Source organism: Fukomys damarensis, unplaced genomic scaffold, assembly GCF_012274545.1.
Source record: "Fukomys damarensis isolate Sample0158 unplaced genomic scaffold, DMR_v1.0_HiC HiC_scaffold_27, whole genome shotgun sequence".
NCBI classification, from domain to species: domain Eukaryota; kingdom Metazoa; phylum Chordata; class Mammalia; order Rodentia; family Bathyergidae; genus Fukomys; species Fukomys damarensis.
In genome coordinates, this window is record NW_022900939.1 from 7,957,614 (window position 1) to 7,974,486 (window position 16,873).

General features: G+C 50.5%; 1 protein-coding gene across 4 annotated transcripts in view; it reads right to left on the reverse strand.

Moving 5' to 3' along the window:
* Positions 1-16,873, reverse strand: part of LOC104854145 (probable inactive 1-aminocyclopropane-1-carboxylate synthase-like protein 2) — a 49,566-nt gene that overhangs the window by 9,826 nt on the left and 22,867 nt on the right. Inside the window, exons 1-2 of one of the 4 annotated variants that reach the window (XM_010612522.2) lie at positions 1,763-2,048; positions 1,473-1,574 (exon numbers count right to left, since the gene is read on the reverse strand). The exons of 1 other annotated variant lie outside the window; for it this stretch is intronic. Coding sequence is in view for 1 of the 3 variants with exons in the window: in XM_010612521.2 (XP_010610823.1) it covers positions 1,768-1,783 (16 nt within the window). In the remaining 2 variants the exon portion in view is untranslated. Of the gene's footprint in view, positions 1-1,472; positions 1,575-1,762; positions 2,049-16,873 lie in introns of those variants that run through there. 2 more of the 4 variants (XM_010612521.2, XM_010612523.2) reach the window with 2 other exon arrangements.

The window sequence follows — 16,873 nt, forward strand, 5'->3', positions numbered from 1 at the left end:
GAGGGAGAGAGAGAGAGGGAGGGAGGGAGAGAGAGGCCATGCACTGGAACAAAGAGGACTCTTTCTGACCCAAGCAGGGTTGGGGACAGAAGCAGTGACTGTGCGGCACTGGCTCCTCCTCGGTTTTAGGCACAGCATGATTCAGGAAGTTACCTACTCGTTGAACAGCAAAGCCTAAGTGGCCCAACCCTAGACCCCACTGCCCTCTCCTTAACTGGCAGTAGAGTGTGTTCTGAGAAGAGCATGAGGGTCCACGGTGAAGACAGGAGGAACTGAACAGGTAGTCTCTGGGTTCTCTACTCTGGGCACCAACCAGAGCCTACTTTGTTAAATTCTAAATAAGAAAAAAGATTATGCTGCTAAAGAACGTTAGCATTGAGAAAGTATTCTACTAAAACAGGTCTTGAAAGCACTGCCCGGCTGTCCAATCTGGCCCACCACATGTGTTTATAAATAAAGTTTTATTGTTCCACAGCAATGTTTACATAATTTATTATATGGCTACTTTTGCAAATGGCAAAGTCGAATAGTTGGAGCAGTCAGATCAGATACCCGGTCCCTCCATTCTCCTATCTCACCTGGCTTCCTGCAAATGCCTCTAACCTAGTATCTCTAGCAGCTGCCTTGAAAATCCATCGCTAGTAACTACAGCCTCAGTACAGGCTCCACAAACGTGAAGTCCATCAGGATCCCCCAGAAAAGTTGTTGGGCCACAGATGGGGAAGCCAAACCCCTGCAGTCTGGAATTTGGTTCTGGTGTCTGAGGCCAAGACCTGGAAATCTTCGTTTCCAGCCTCTACTTGGAGAGCTCCTGACTCTTCAGATCGATATTTCTGGAAACTTGCCAAAATACCAGACAAGACCATGAAATCTCTTCTTAAAGATCAAGGAAGCGATACAATTAGATAATAAGAACCCAGGAGGTCCAGCTGTTTCTCGTTTTTAGGATGGGCCCAACATCACCAGATAACAAGACCCTTCTAAAGGTCTAGATTTATGCCTTTTCCAGGACAAGTTACAATTCCAAGGGCTTTTTCTGCAACATAGCATCCCCCTGAGTGTGTAAAACTTTGCTGCTTATTCCATGGCTTTAGGGCTCCCGCCATCCAAGAGTGAACACTCTGCCCAATATTACTATCCGCTTGAGAGGCTCCCCAGCAACCCACCCTTTTCCTCAAAGACGAGTCACGTGGCACCCGCCAGTCAGCCTTTGTCGGGACACACCCTCAGCACAGTGTGCCGCACACAGGCGAGTTAACACTGCTAGCGAGGAGGAGGAGGAGGAGGAGGAGGGGTACAATGTCACCAAGTCAGTGAAGAGATAGAGGGACCAAGGATAAAGACCCTGGCCCCACACGCGGAGCAAAAGCCAGTTGAAGCCACCGGATGCTGCCACACCCAGCCTTGTATGGACAATCACAGACCTCTACTCAGCTACCTGTACACGCTGCGGACAAAGAAACTGAACTAACCGGAGGGGTTGGATCTTTAGAACGGCCCGGGGAGCTTCACTCCGCCGATGAGAAAGCACGGGCTCCAAGCACGACGTGGATGGTAGAAGACCTCACAAGTACCTGTTCCACAGAGGGGCTTTAAACTCGACTCTTCCAACCCCCGACCCCACTGGCTTTGAACGATGCCCCTCGGAGGCTTCTTCCTGGAAACTGTGGCTTTCTCTCTGGGGATCCTTGAGTTCCCTAAGTCCGTTGGTGCCCACATCCCACGGGGATGTCAGGAGGCCCAGGTAACGCTTGGCCCATACCTTACCCCGGTTGCTGTCCATCCTTAGCTCTTCAGCCTAGAAGGCTTATACGTGCCGAGACTCTCCTTAGTCTTCGGGGCTCGGAGACCAGCTCTTCCTCCTCTCACTAAGCTTGCATCTTGCGCTTTGGCCTGCAAACTCCGCTTTTAAGTACAAAGTGCTAATAAGATCCACCTTCCCCATCCAGGGCGAACCCGCCCAGGTGCTCCTTATTGCCTAAATCGCCTTTCTTTGCACCGTTTCGGAGAAATGGCTCAATGAATACCGCAGCCTGGAGCAGTGGTTCTCGCACTTGAAGGGTATGGCAGCACCCAGCAAGCTCATAAGACCCGAGAGCTCAGGTTCTTCGAAGGAAGCGAAGGCCTCCACCAGGTGATCCTACTACTTCCCAGCTGCTGAGAACTCCTGGGACAAGGGAGCCCCAGGGAAAGCACAGGAGCTTCCCATCTCTCCATCTCTGGGGAGGCTGGGATTCGAGAGCAGGTTGAAGTAGGTTAAGCCAGGCTAGGAGGGACAACTTGACAAGAAAGCCAGAGACAGAGCCCCAGGACGGCTGGGTCCACATCCCCCAGTCCCACCTGCCTGCGTGACCCTGAGACCCGCCCAGCCTTTCTGGTTTTCCCCTTGTCCTTGTTAAAGATGAAGGTGATGCTGTCTGCCTCCCCAAACAGGAGGATGTACCATCCTATGCTAACGTGGTAGGGGCGGGAGGAGCTGTCTGGTGCTGTGTGTGGTGGGCTGTCTGTCAGCTCTGCCCAGCCAGCTCCAGGTCATTTCCCCGAGGATCCCCAAACAAAGGTGAGGCCCAGAGCAGCCTTGGTCCTACAATACCCCTTTGTGACAGTTCGCAGACTTTAACGGATGCTTGTTTGAAACAGGTGCCTAGGCTCTGCTAAGGAATTCTGACTCTGGGTGGATAGCTGGGGCCATGAACCTAATTTTCTAAAAAAATACACAAGATGATTCTGGATTCCCCTCAGAAAGATTCCACACCAGGACCTCGCATATCTCCATCCTGCTCTGCACCAATGGCTCATCTTTGCTGTTTGTTTGTCTCTCATTCATTAAAAATAAAACCAAGGCCAGGCATTGTGGCCTTGAGATAACACCTGTTATCCCAGCTACTCAGGAGGCGGAGGCAGGAGGCTCACAAGATCAAGAGCAGCCTCAGCAACTTAGCAAGATCTGGTCTCAGGACAGCAATTTGAATGGGCCAGGGATTTACCTCAGTGGTTCCACTGCCTGCCTCGCAAGCGCAGTGGCCCTGAGTTCGATACAAAACTAAATATAAAACAATTTTAATAAATAGCTGATGTAGGGGATGTAGCTCAATGGCAGAGCTCTTGCCTAGCATGCATGAGGTCCTGGATTCAATCCCTAGGACTGGGGGGAAAGAAGCTAAAAACAGCCCACTGGGCACCTCTTAGGTACCAAGCCCTGTGTTATACCCCAGGGAACTCAAAATGAAGAAAAAAATCCCTGACGGCAAGATAAGCTTTCTGATGAGAAGGTCCATGCACATCTTTGCTTTGCATAAGGTGCTTCCTTATTTCTCCCCTGTAGAGGTAGCAAATTCAATACCTCCAGGCACACAACAGTCACAGATGTGCAGGGGGCAAAGAGGAAGACTGAGGAGGACACGCCGTCTCCTCCTATGTGCATTCAGTCCTGGCAAGCAACATGGCTTTGCCCCTTGATTTCAGCCCTGCGGCCACCAATCTGCGACTTCTGAATCCTCTTCCTTTAATGTGGCACAGAAGTCCTTGTGTGTGCGTGTGTGTGCGTGTTGGGACAGGTCTCCACATGTAGTTTGGACTGGTCCTGAACTCACTATGTACCCAGGCTGGCTGTGAAATCACAGCGATCCTCCTGTCTCAGCCTCTTGAGTGCTGGGATTGCAGGCGTGCACCACCACCGGCTTAATTGTTTTGCTTACAGCATGCAGAGAAGGGGATCTGGCCCATAGAGGAGCTCAGTAATGGCTGTAGTTTGGATCTGCATTGTGCCTGAAACACTCATGTGTTAAGGCTTGTTCCTGAGTGCTGCTATTTAACAGGTGGGGCCTTGGGGGTCACCATAGGTCATTAGGGGGCGCCCTGGAAGGGTGTTTTAGAGCCTGGGTCTCCTCCTTTTGGGTTTCCAGCTGTCATGAAGTGAGCCCTTCCACCTCGCCGTGTGCTCCCACTATGATGTGCAGAAGCAACAGGCCCAATCCATCTGCCACAGCCTGAAACTATGCGCCAAAATAAAGCTTTTCCTATTTATAAAGCTGATTACCTTAGGTATTTGTTACAGTAAGGGGACCCTGACTAACATCTGGGAACAAGTGAATAAATGCAGGAGTGGGTAGGGGGTGGACAGACGGACAGATGGATGGACGGACGGATGGATCCCATAATGCACTTCCCCAGGCCTGGGCCCCTCTGATCTGTAGGCTTCCCCAGTCTACACCTGCTGTAGTCCAAGGCACAGCGGGTTCTTGGTTCGTGTGTGTTGCATGCTCATTCCTAGCTCATATAGATTAGTGGCCAAAGATGAAAATAAAGGAATCAACCAACCCTAGGCACCTGGGGAATGTGAAAAGCAGAGTGAAGATTTTTCCGGAGAAAGAGTCTCCTTTTCCACAACTTTCCAAAGCTGGAAGTCTTGGTCCTGTGGGCCCCACCTGCGACCCAGCAGCTGTAACATGGATTTGCCAAGAGGGGTCGCTAAGCCCTCATTTTCTTGCCTAGTTTGAAAAACTGGGCAGCGGCTGCAATCTCCGGGAGGAAGAAGGCAGGGCGATGGCCGTCACCCTTCCCCACAGCGGCCAGTGCCCGATGGGGCGGTGTGGCTGCTGGAGGGCTGGACTCCAGCGTGCCTGACACCACACCCAGGGGAAGGGGCCTGCGACTCCAACCCCTGGTGGCTCCTAGCATCTCCTGGACTTCTGTTCTTGGGAGAGGCTGTGTGCTTTGGCTGGTGTCCCACAGCTGGGAAACATCCACGACAGGATTAGAATCCAGAGACAGCAAACACTGTTACTTCCTGCCCCTGATGCTGTTGGTGTCTCTGCCCCCAAAACAAAGTTACAAGTCTAGTGCCTGGCTTGGCCTGATTTAGAAAGCTGCTGGGTTCCGCCGTGGGGAGAGGTGGGAGGTGGAGAATCTTTGCTTCCTTCACTTCCAGGCCAGGGACTTTTAAGTGGTCACCGGCCACACATAGATTCACTCTGGAGAGCGGAGCTTGGCGGGCACAGAGGGGAAGGCGGTGGTGGGAAGAGGCCGCAGGTGGTGCCCTGACCCAGTGGGCAGAACCAGTGATGAACCCGAGGCCCAGAGAGACGCAGGTGTCTACCCAGGGGGACCCCAGCCTGTCCGTCCTTGTGGCTAGGACCTGGGGCTGTAAGGACGGGGCTCCTTGATGTGGGCTGACTGCAGCTTGTCTGAAGCCGTGTCCAGCACATGCCCTCTCCAGACGCCTGGGCAAGGCTCCAGTCCCCTGAGAATCCCATTTGGTCTGGGCTGGTCTCTCGGGGACCTGAGCAGGAGGAAGGCCCGTTCACCAAGGCTTGAGGCCCTCACGCACCAGCTGCCCCCTCAGGCTCTGGGCATGGCTCACAAGAGGCCCCCACACCCCCGGGCCTCAGATCCTGAAGAGCAAAGACTGATCCGCTCCTTGGCTTGTTCCTGTCCTTGGCCGAGCAGGGCTGAGCACACAGTAGGGACCAAGCCGCTGCCTCGTGTTTACTTGCTTATTGTTTACATGGGAAAACAGCTCCAAAAAGCAGATCTGTTCCAGGGGAATTTAACTCAATTTGTAAACGGCGACATCTGCATCCTGTTGGACAACAGAGAAGAAAGAATTAGCATTATTCATTCATTCAGCAAATATTTCTATCGAGCGACTGCCATGTGCTAGACACTCTTCTAGGTGCTGGCAATGCAGAAGGTGACAAAACAGATGCAGCCTTCTTGCAGTATACCTGCTAAAGCAGGTGACAGGAAATGAACCAACTATGTATGTAGAGATGTAACATAATGGGCTAGGTGTTCGAGTTGGGAGGGGGCTGAGAGCAAGAAAAGATGCTATTTAGGGAGGTAAGTACAGATGTGCTGGAGATGAAGGGGCAGGGAATAGTGTTCCGGGTGGGAGGGCTGCAAGTGCAAAGGCCCTGGGGTAGAAGTGGATACTAGCTATATTTGAGATATGGCTCTTGTACAGTTTTCAAACCTTCATGAGAACTTGGCTTTTATTTTGACTATCGTGAAAAGACAGTACCAATCTCCCAGAGCAGTCCCACAAGTTACTAACTGGCATGTGGCACTGACTAGGTGGCCACTCATCAAGACCCAGTGTCCTTGACAGGGTGCAGCTGGGCCTCAGGAGGCCTCTCACCTCACCATAAATTTTGTCTGCGGGTACTTTCACAGGAATGATAAGGACCCCATTTTCCTGGGGCCTCTGTCTCGTTACCTCGCTGAGGTTTATTTCAATGGCAGCATCTCCTGCCCTTCTGGCGCCCCTTCGTGTGAATCCCCGCTCTCACCATAGCTGCAGCTCCTCTGTCTTCTCTGGCCCTTTCTGCTTGCTCCCCCCACCCAGCCTTCCTGCTCCAGCTATCAAAGAAGACTCTGTTCCATCCCCGTTTCTCCCCTGCCCAGGGTTTCGTGTCCTGTTGGGCACAAAGAAGAGGGTTTTGTTTCCTTTTCCACTGACGCTATCTGCTGTTGTCACCCACACTTCAAAGCCCCTTCAGGAGCCCCAGTGCTGGGCCAGAGGCCAAGTGACCTCAGCCTCAGGCGTACTGGGGGATGGGGTGGGGAGGAGGCGGTGGCAGTGGGAGACTGGGCTCCCCATTCCCAGCAGCAGGGGCTGTCTGGTTTTGTGGGCATCGAGCTCCCTGCTTATTGGGTGGGCCAGTCTGCCAGGGTCCCTCGAGACAGCGCTGTCCCTGTGTGGGCTGTGAGGCGCCATGCTGAGGTCTGACACGGTGCTGTCAAGGGTCCAAGTTCAAGTCCCAGCTCCTCACGGAGTCACTGTGTGGCCGTGGATACCTTGCAAAGCATCTCTGGGGGTGAGTTTGTCATGTGGAGAGAGGGGTCGGGGAGGGATTGGAAGACCACATAAAATAACGAACATAAATTCACACCTGCCCTTCCAAATTCTGTCATCGACTAAACCATGCCTCCACCTGATCCATTGAACGCTCATGTTTTCCGTAACGGTCTGTTGAATCTACTCAGCTGTGTGCTCTGCGATCTCCTGAGACCGGAGCCATTGCAAGGAACATTCTAGAAGATCTCATCAGCATGGAGAAGGCTCCCCACCACTCCCCTCTCCCTCTGGAGCCTCTGACTGATGAGAACTTGAGAGTTTCCAGGGACTTTCTGTCCCAGTCGTGTCACATTTATGAGTTCCTTTCCCCCACCAGAAACTTGTTGGCAAGAAGTCTTCGCCTTGCACCAGGAGGCCTTTTGACCTGTTGGACTCTGTCAGCCCAGACTGTGCCACTGTCCCCACCACGCCCCTTCTTCCTAGGAATTCCTGGGCCGGGCCAGGGCCATGGATGCTTCCAGCCGCCCTGTTACAGGCCACTCTGACCCCTGGATCCCTCCAGAGAGTAATACATCAGGGCTGGCCACCATCTATGGGCGCATCTGTCCAGGCACCCTGAGCACCATGGAGCAAGCACTCAGCGAGGTTATCATTTAACCCCACACCCAGTGGCAGCCTGTGACCCTGGTGACCCCCAGGGAATCGTGCTCTCTGGAACTCGTGCCCTTGCACGCTGACCCCGGGCTTGGCCGTGGGGCCTACTGTGGCCAATGTGCCACTGGCCTCTGCTCACAGGGCTGTCATCTCGGAATGTTTGCTGTTATCAGCTGACACCGCTCTGGATACTCACGCTTGACTACCGGTGGGGACAGCGTGGACAGCATCTCACATACCTCGGGCCCAGTGGAGCCCCGTCCTGTCCAGCTCCGCAAATGTCCCTGGCAACCCTGAGTTCAGCAGAGCCCATTTGCCCACAGAACAACAACAAAGCAGTTTTGGTCTTAAGCCACTGAGTCTGGGGTTGCTTTGTCACATATCTGGAGGAAATGGAAAACAAATCGCCCGTCCCAAATACTATTATTATCATCCCTGTTTTTCAGATGCACTGTCTGAGGTTCAGAGAGCTTGAATGAGTGTCCCAAAGCTGCCCAGTAAGCGAGGCCGAGAACATGCACGGCTTGGACCTTTTACTGGAGGGACCTCTCGTGGCTGATGGCCCAGCTATGCCTCTGGATAGCCACGGTCTTCCCACTGAGGCCACATTGCCCTGGGCTGCTCCAGTAACAGGCTCCGCAGGGCTGGGAGCACCACAAGGTTTGGCCTGAGGACCCCCCAGCGGCAAGGCCGGCCCTTCCTGGAATGGAGTCAGAATGCAAGGCTCCTCCTGCCCCAGCCCCTCCCCTCTCTTCTCTGCCCTGGCCACACAATCACACAGCCACACAGTTCAGGCTCTGCCGGCCTTTTATCCTCCACACATTTCCTCCGGTGAGCACAGGGCTGTCCTCACCGTGAGAAGCCCGAGACTTCACGGAGGAGGAGCCTGTGCCCAGGTTTTTCTGTTTCCTGCCAGACACTTTTCCCCCTTGGAAAAACAGTCACCTTCAAACATCTGGGCCATGCAGCCCTCAGAAGTTCAGAGGCCATAGGAAAGGAAACCTCCCAGGTCAACTGGAAACCAGGGCACAGAGGCCCTCGCAGACAATCCTGGGGACCTGGGCAGACACCTGGCTCTTGGAAAGCAACCCCTTCCAGGGGCCTCTGAGGAGCAGGTGACACTCTCTCTTCTCCTGGTGGTATCTTACTGGATCAGATGCCCATAGGACAAGTACGACAATCCCCACGTTTCAGAGAGGCACAGTAGCTTGCCTGAATCACACAGCTACCATGCGACCCAAAGCCAGAGAGGAATTCAGCAGGCAGGTGCTTTCCAAATCCTGGCTGTAAATCTCTCCTTTGCTTGGGTTCCTGGGAGATTTGGGCAAGTTACTTAGCCTCTATGAATGTCAGCTTTCTTATTATAAAACTGGGACCCCCACCCCCACCCCAAGGCATCGCCTCTCACCCCTGCCTCCAGGCTGGCCAGGTTTCCATTACCACAAGTGGTCTCCACTTGCTATACACAGGTACAAGATAGGGATTATCTGAAAACCTCAACTGTAGGCTGATCGCCCGCTGCGTGACAGTTAATGTCCAGTCCTATTCAGAACTCAGTGTTGCCTTTATTTCTATTTTTAAAAAACCCCACAACAGTGTAGGAACAGCTAAACTCCTGATAAATTAGCAAGGGACACACAAAAATTGAAGGCTCAAAGCCAGGCCCCTTCTAAAATCCCCTAGATTCTTTCCCCATGAGGGGAGGTTTTCCACAGGGACCCAGCCCTGCTCCTTGGCTGGGGACTTTTGCTGTTTCTCCTTGAGAAAGCTCCTGGGATAAAAATAGCCCAGCAGCAGGCTGCCCTTCTGGGGCTTGGAGAGGCAGAGGGGAGGGGTGGAGGGAGGGGGTCTGGGCTCCCAGATGGATGCTATGTCCATGAGAAACAGAAAGGAGAGTGGCTCTGCAGTCTGGGGTCTGGGGGTGAGGCGGGCAGATTTGAGGGTGAAAGGCTTCCTGGTGAAGGGGAGAAATGGTAGCTCCAGACTCTGCAAGTTCATGGGATCAGAGAAGACAAGGAATCCTATTCATGTTCCCAGATTGACCAGGGAAACAGAAAACCACCAGGGAGGGGATTAGGGTGAGAGACCAAGAGGACAGAGGTGGTCATCAAGGAAGAAAGACTAGAAGGGTCCCTTTAGCAGGTTTTTTTTTTTTTTTTTTGTACCAGGGATCAAACTCAGGTCCTTGCGCTTGTAAGGCAGGTGGTGGAACCACTGAGCTAAATCCCCGGCCCCCTATGAGTGTATTTTTAAAAACCAACCAACCAAATGGCCACAAGGCCCAGGGGAAGCTGGTCTGACTGCTTGGAATGGACCTGGGCCGGTGGGGTCACTTCCAAGAGGCCCATGTCTTGCAGGTCAGCCTCTGCCGCCAGGGTCCAGCGTGGACTCCATTCTCCTCCTCCCTGAGCCATTGCACGGCCAGCCCCAGATCAACTGCTGCACACACGAACACGGGCAGACCCGGGGAGGGGGCCTCCAAGGGTGTTCAGTCCCGTTCTAAGGCCTCGATGTGCAGATGAGGCATCTAAGTCCGAAGAGGGCGAACAGCTTGTCCAGGTCACAGGGTACATCTAACTCCCATCCAGCGCTGCTTGTTGCCTGATCGGCCATCAGCTTGGTCTGACCAGGATTTAACTCATTTAACAATGACAACTGCACACCTACTCTGCACCGGGCATGACTGCAGATCCACGCTTGTGCAAAGGCAGGAGGCTACCACTGTTTTATGTCAGGTAAACAGAGAGAGCCACTCTGACAAGGGGACATTTGAGCAGAGACCTGGAGGCAGTAAAAGTGAGTCATACGGGTACTGGCAGGAGAGCCTTCCCAGCTGGGGAAACAGCAAGTGCAAAGGCTCTGAGGCTTTAGCATAATGAAGGAATAGCAAGAAGCTGAAAGGGGGATGTAGAGACGTATTTGGAGATGAGGTCACAGAGAACAAGACTGTAGCCTTCTCCCATAGGAGGTGTGGCAGGATTGTGAATGAGACTTGATGTGACTTCAATTTAAAGCAAATCTGGTGACTGTAGAGACGATGCTGTTGTTCAGGTCAGAGGTGGGACCAGACAGAGGGTTCTGCAGTGACCCCAGAGTGAGGCAGTGACAGTGTGCCTCGGGGAGGCCACGGGACAAGGTGAGAAGTGGCTGGCTCGAGAGGTCCAGGCCACAGGACTAGACGCTTGATGGAACACGGGCTGCGGGGAGGTGAGAGGCCTCGACAATAACTGCAGGGACTTGGCCAAGCCCCTGGAAAGACGGAGTCGCCTTTCATGGCTGTGCAGAAACATGGCAAGAGAGTGGAGAGGGAAGACACGGATGGAGTGGACCAGTCTCCACTTAGAGCTAGGCCTGCAGATCAGCCGATGTATCTACAACCCAGCAGCCCACACCTGAGTTCAGCCCCGGGCTGTGTGGCCAGAGGCACAGCCTCAGCCTAAGGCAGTCACATGGGCCAGAAGCCAGCATCCAAAACCCATCCATCCCCCTGCCACCCCCAGGCCAGCCTGAGCAGCCTGTTCCAAGTTTCATCCCATCTGTGAAAATATTGCTTAAGCAAACTCTTCCCATCTCCGTGACCTGATGGATGAGAAAACATTCTTCCCCACGTCACTCCACACGGTCCTTGTTCCTATTTTACAGATGAAGAAACAGGCACAGAAAAACTGAGTCTCTCCAGCAAGGCTGCCCAGCCACGCAACCCACAGGGCTTGAGCACAGGTGGGACCTTTGTCTGCTGACCCCTGGGTAAGGGATCCTGTGCCACACTCTGCTCAGGGCAGGCACAGCCTGGCAGGATCACAGACTGTGAGAAGCTGCGTTGCATAAGAGTTGTCCCAAGTTAAACTTATTAATATTCAGGGCAATTAAAAGTGAACTCCTCTGTTCTATCAGCCATGTTCCAAGTGGGCGGTGTGGCCAGTGGCTGCCATATTGGGCAGCACAGATGTAGAACATTTCTGTTGTCACAGGAAATTCTCCCGGACGGTGCTGAGACGCTCAACCTTTCCTGCCCACATCCTAACTCCCAGTGTCAGCGCTGAGGGCTTATGGGTATGATGTGATGTCACACTCACCACTGTGGTTCTCATTTGCCCTGACAACATACCCCTGGAACCATGGCTTACTTAATAATTGCTTTTAGATTGATTTGTTTTTAAGCTTAACTACCTATATATGTCTTGTCCTAAGAGGAAAGTCATGGTTTGGTGTATTAATCAAATATACACACAAACATGCAATTAAAGCTGTCAAATGACTATTACCTCAAATTACTGATGATTGGGAAATAGGGGTACGGAGAAGAGCTGTGAGCTTTGGAGTCAGAAAAGGACCCCACTGTTTAACCAGCTGTGTGCCCTGAAGAACATGTCTTCACTTTTCTGAGCCTCAGCTTTCTTACCTGTAAATTAAATTCTCAGGGAATGACCAGCTGAGATCTCAGAATCAGGTAGGGCTTTATGGTATGAACTAGCACCCTGTCGCATAGTAAGTATGTATCTAATGTTTGTTCCTTTATTCTCTTCCTTTCCCCTCGTCCAGCCCTGATCAGGGCCAAAACCCTAGAAAGTAAGAAACAGGAATAGAATTTCCTCCAGGAGACTGCAAGTCCCCCATGTATCCTGAGAATCTAGAGGCCAGCATGCTATGTAGGTACCCATGAAAGAGCTAAGAAAGTCTGTACCCTTCTCCTCTGGTTCACTCTGAGCCTCAACCGCCCAGTAGAAAAATGAAGGCGTGGTCCCCGCACACACAAACGCTTCTTGGCAAAGGCTGACAAGCATGTTGCATCTAGGTATTTAAGGGAATCTCAGTCATTAGCTGACCAGGAAGCTAATGAGCAGAGACTGCTGGGGACACACATGACAGAATGCAGATTTTAGAGGACTAGTCCAAGCAAGTCACCAACCAAACAGACTGTGAAAAATAACAAATACTGGTTAGGAGGTAGAATCTGATTTTCAAAGTTGCCGCATTGTATTATTTCAATGAAAATTTATGACACACAAGAAACAAGTAGGTATGACCTAAACCTAGGAGGAAGAGGTTGTCAAGATGCTGGATTTACTGGACAAAGGCTTTAAATCAGCTACTATAAATATGATCAAAGAGCTCAAGGAAGCCAAGTGTAAAGAACTAAAAGACAGTGTAAAAACCATGCCTCATCAAATGGAGAACATCGGTAGAGAGAAAAAAAGCTGTAAAGTATCAAATAGGAATTTTGAAGTTGAAAACAATAACTGAAGTGAAAAATTCATTAGAGGGACTCAACTTTATATTTGAACAGATCAAAATAAACAGAGAACTTGGCATGGTGGCATATGCCTGTGATCCCAGCTAGTGGGGAGGCTGAGGAGGGAAGATCGCAACTTTGAGGTCAGACTGGACAACTCAATGAGACCCTGTCTCAAAATAAAAAATATAAAAACAGGCTGAGGATGTAGCTCACTGCAAAGCTCTGGGTTGAGTCTCCAGTTCCACAGGAAGTGGGGGGAGACTCAAAACTCGAAGGTCAGTCAGTTGAGAAAGGAAGAGTTAGTTGTTTCACAGAAAGGAAACAGACTGAAGAAAATGAAACAGAGACTCAGAGACCTGTGGAACGTCATTAAGTATACTAATATATGCATAATGGTGTCCAAAGGGAAAGAACAAGAGGCAAGAAGAATATCTGAAGAAATCATGGTTGAAAACAGCCAAGATTTGACAAAAATATTAATCCATACATCCAAGAAGCTCAATGACCTCTAAGGAGGATAAACTCCAAGTCTCCACATCTAGGCACACCATAGTTAAGTGATCAAAAGACAGAGACTCTTGAAAGCCCCAAGAGAAAAGTGACTCAGCCGGTATGAGGGAGCTTCAAGAAGATTAACAGCTGACTTTTCATCAGTAACTATGGATGGCAGGAGGCAAGAGAACAGCACAGTCAAAGATGAAAGAAAATGGCTTTTGAACACGAATTCTATATCCACCCAAACTAGCAAAGATGAGGAGAAACTAAGACCTTCCTAGATTAGAAGAAAATACTGAGATATAGCATCACTAGCCTACAAAAAATAATACAGGGAGTCCTTTAGGCTGATAAGAGTACTAACCAGTAATTCAAATGCGTACAAAGAAATACAGAGCACCAACCAATAAAGAAGTAAGAATGTAAAAGATGGTATAGAGGTGATTTTTGTTTCCTTTTCAAACTGATTTAAATGATCACTGCATGAATCAATAATTACAAAATCTCTGATGATCTGATAATGGATAAAGATGTAAGTTGCGTGACAATAATAGTAGAAAGGATGGGCACTGTGGGATAGCAGAGGAGAACTGAGGCCTAATTGGCCTCCTCTGTGAGCACAGGGAGAAAGGCTGCACTCGGGGGTGACTCATAGTCAGGTTCTAGGGAAAACTTACAACAGCTGAGGTCATGCCGCTTACCTGAGCGTGAACTAATGATACCGGAAAGCAGATGAACTTCGTGTCACTTTGATTGCTGTGCCCATGTTGGGTGAATAAAGGTCAAATGAGTCAGATGCTGGGGGGCTCCTTTGCCTACTAGAGACCCCGCCCAGCTGCCTGAATGTTAAACTGACTCCAGGTCTCTTTGTCATTCATTCTCATTTGCCCCCAGGTCAGGAAGAACAAAGTAGCAGGTCTAGGTCCCCACAAGTGTCACCCAGGTGGGGAAAGCTTGGAGGAGTGCACTGGCTCCCCACAGGACAGACCTAAAACCAGCAGTGAAGGCCAGCTGCAAGGGTCAGCTACAGAGTACAATAATAAAGCTGTATTAGAGCAAAGGTTTTATATACCATCAAAATTAAGTTGGTATTGGCCTGGGGATTTAGCTCAGTTGTACCACGCCTGCCTCACAAGTTCAAGGTCCTGAGTTTGATGCTTGGTACCAAAAAAAGGGGGGGTATTAATACAAAATAGATTGATTTGCACTAAGGTATTAATTGTAATCCCCAGGGCAACCACTGAGAGAAATACATATAGTGAAAGAAATAAGAAGTACATTAACATTGTATATAGAACAGTTTAGATCTAAAATGTTCCCCCAAAGTGGCATATGTTCATAGGCGGGGCTTTTGGAAAGTGACTGGTCCAGGGGCTGCCGTACTCATTAATGGGTTAACCCCACTGATGAGTTTATAACTAAATACGCTGTTAGGACACCGGGCCTGGTTAGAGGAGGAGTCACGAGGGGTGTGACCTGGGATGGTGTATTCTCATCTCTGACCTCTCTGCTTTTTGGATGCCATCAGGTGAGCAGTTTTCCTCTGCCAGGCTCTTCCACCATGGCATTTCTACCTTGGAGCCAGCTCCCAGGGACTGATCCCACTGGAACTCTAAGTCAAATACACCTTTCTTCCTTTATGTGGTCAGACGTCGTCCCAGTTACAGGAAAGAAAGTACTGCAGTTTATTCGGAAATATCCATTTAGCCCAAAAGAAGGCTGTGATAGAAGAACACAGAAAGAAAAAGACAGAAGACACCTAGAAAACAGCACAATGGCAGGTATAAATCTCCATAATAGATACAATACTGTAAATGGAATAAACATTACAAGTAAAAGAATAAAAAATTTGAGCAAACTAAGAGGTATAGTTTGCAATCAAAGATATAAATAGGTTGAAAGTAAGAAGATGGAAGGGCATTTATCACGCTACAAGTGCCTAAAAGAGAGCTGGAATGGGTTTTAATGTAAAACAAAATAGATGTTATGACAAAATTGTTATTGTTGACAATGAAGGGAACATAATAATATTAGGATAAATCTATCATGACAACATAACAACTATATACATATATGCACCTAGCAATAGAGCCCCAAATACATAAGAGCAAAAAAATGACAAATCAGAAACAGAGAAAAATAGACAATTCAACAATGATAGTTGGAAACTTCAATGTTCCGCTTTCGATAATGAATACAACCATGCAATGGGATTAAAGCTGAGGACCACCATGCCTGGGTTAAATTCTATACTTTTCTTTTCTTTAAGATGTCACTTTGTAGTCCAGGTGGCCCTGAACTTGCAATTCTCCTGCCTCAGTCTCCCAAGTGCCAGAATTACATGCCAGTACCACCATTCCTGACTTGAATTACATACTTTTCAAGGGTGACTTTTATATGTGAATTATAGCTCAATAAAGTTGGCTTTAAAATAAGGTATTATTATTATTATTATTATTATCAATCCCAGAGACTTCTTTAAAAAGAATCCTGAGGGTTCAGGGGTCTCCAGGCCCAAGCCCAGAGCCAAGGAAAGAGGGCGGCTGGCGGGCTGAGTCCAGGTCTGAGGGAAGAGTCCAGTCCCTGAACTCCCACTGCAGCCCACAGCCAGGCCAGAAGGGCTGAGCCTGTCCAGGCCAGTCAGAGAGCTGCAGCCAAGGTCCCAGGCGCCCAGCACGGAGCTCACAGTCACATTCTCCTCCCATCTGCCTGAGTCCTGCACCCACCGCTCCTTCACCAGTGCCCAGGCCCACGCTGCAGAGTCCCTGCCCTCCCGGTGTGGTGGGCACAGCCAGAGGCTGGTGAGGAGGGTGTGGTCCCTGCTAGGTAGGGAAGAGGACTCCCGCCCCCTGGGGCCCTGGCTCCAGTGTGTTTTCCAGGAGCACAGGCTACTGGTGGCACGCTGTAGCCACATAAATCTGCAGTTTAGGGCAAAAGCACTACTATTTGGCAGAGGCTCCTGTGAGGTCCAACCTGCAGCTGCTCGCCCCACCCTGCTCCTCCCCTTCCCTACCCCTCAGCTCCCATCCGCACTTTCTCTCCATCCCGAGGTCCGTCTTGCCGACAGATACCCACAGTTATCCGCAGGGCTAAGTACTTTACAAACATCATCTGTTCAGCTCTTCTGGACCCTCTAATGCTCACTTTCAGGGAGGAAACCGAGGCACGGAGAGTTAGGCCAATTGCCCAGTATGCCAGGAATCACTGAGGGAAACACCCAAACCTAAGGTCTTTGACTGCATTCTTTTCCTGAACACTTCAAGCCTTGTTCAGGGATAATGCCAGGGAGCTATCTGTCCCCCACAGGCCAGCAGGCAAGGGGACAGCCCCAGGAGCTATGCTTCTGTGTTCCTGTAGCCTTGGCCAAAATCATTCAGTGGCCCCAGCAGTTTTTCAGGGGCTTTTGCAGAAGGCCATGCAGGCTGCACACAGGAAGTGTAGTCACATAGCCCACAATGTGAATGGTGTCTCCTGTAATTGTTCAGTGCACAACCTGCACGACTGTATGTGTGAGCCCTGACTTTTCCCCAAGCCTTACATGGGGCTTACCCTGCTCCTTTCTCCTAACCTAGTGAATTCCATCCATGTTGCCAGGCCTGGCTCACATCCTACCCAGACCACTTGGATCCCTTGGGACGGGTAAGTCCCATCCATCAGGTATTGGGCAGTGGCGGGTGTGTGTGTGTGTG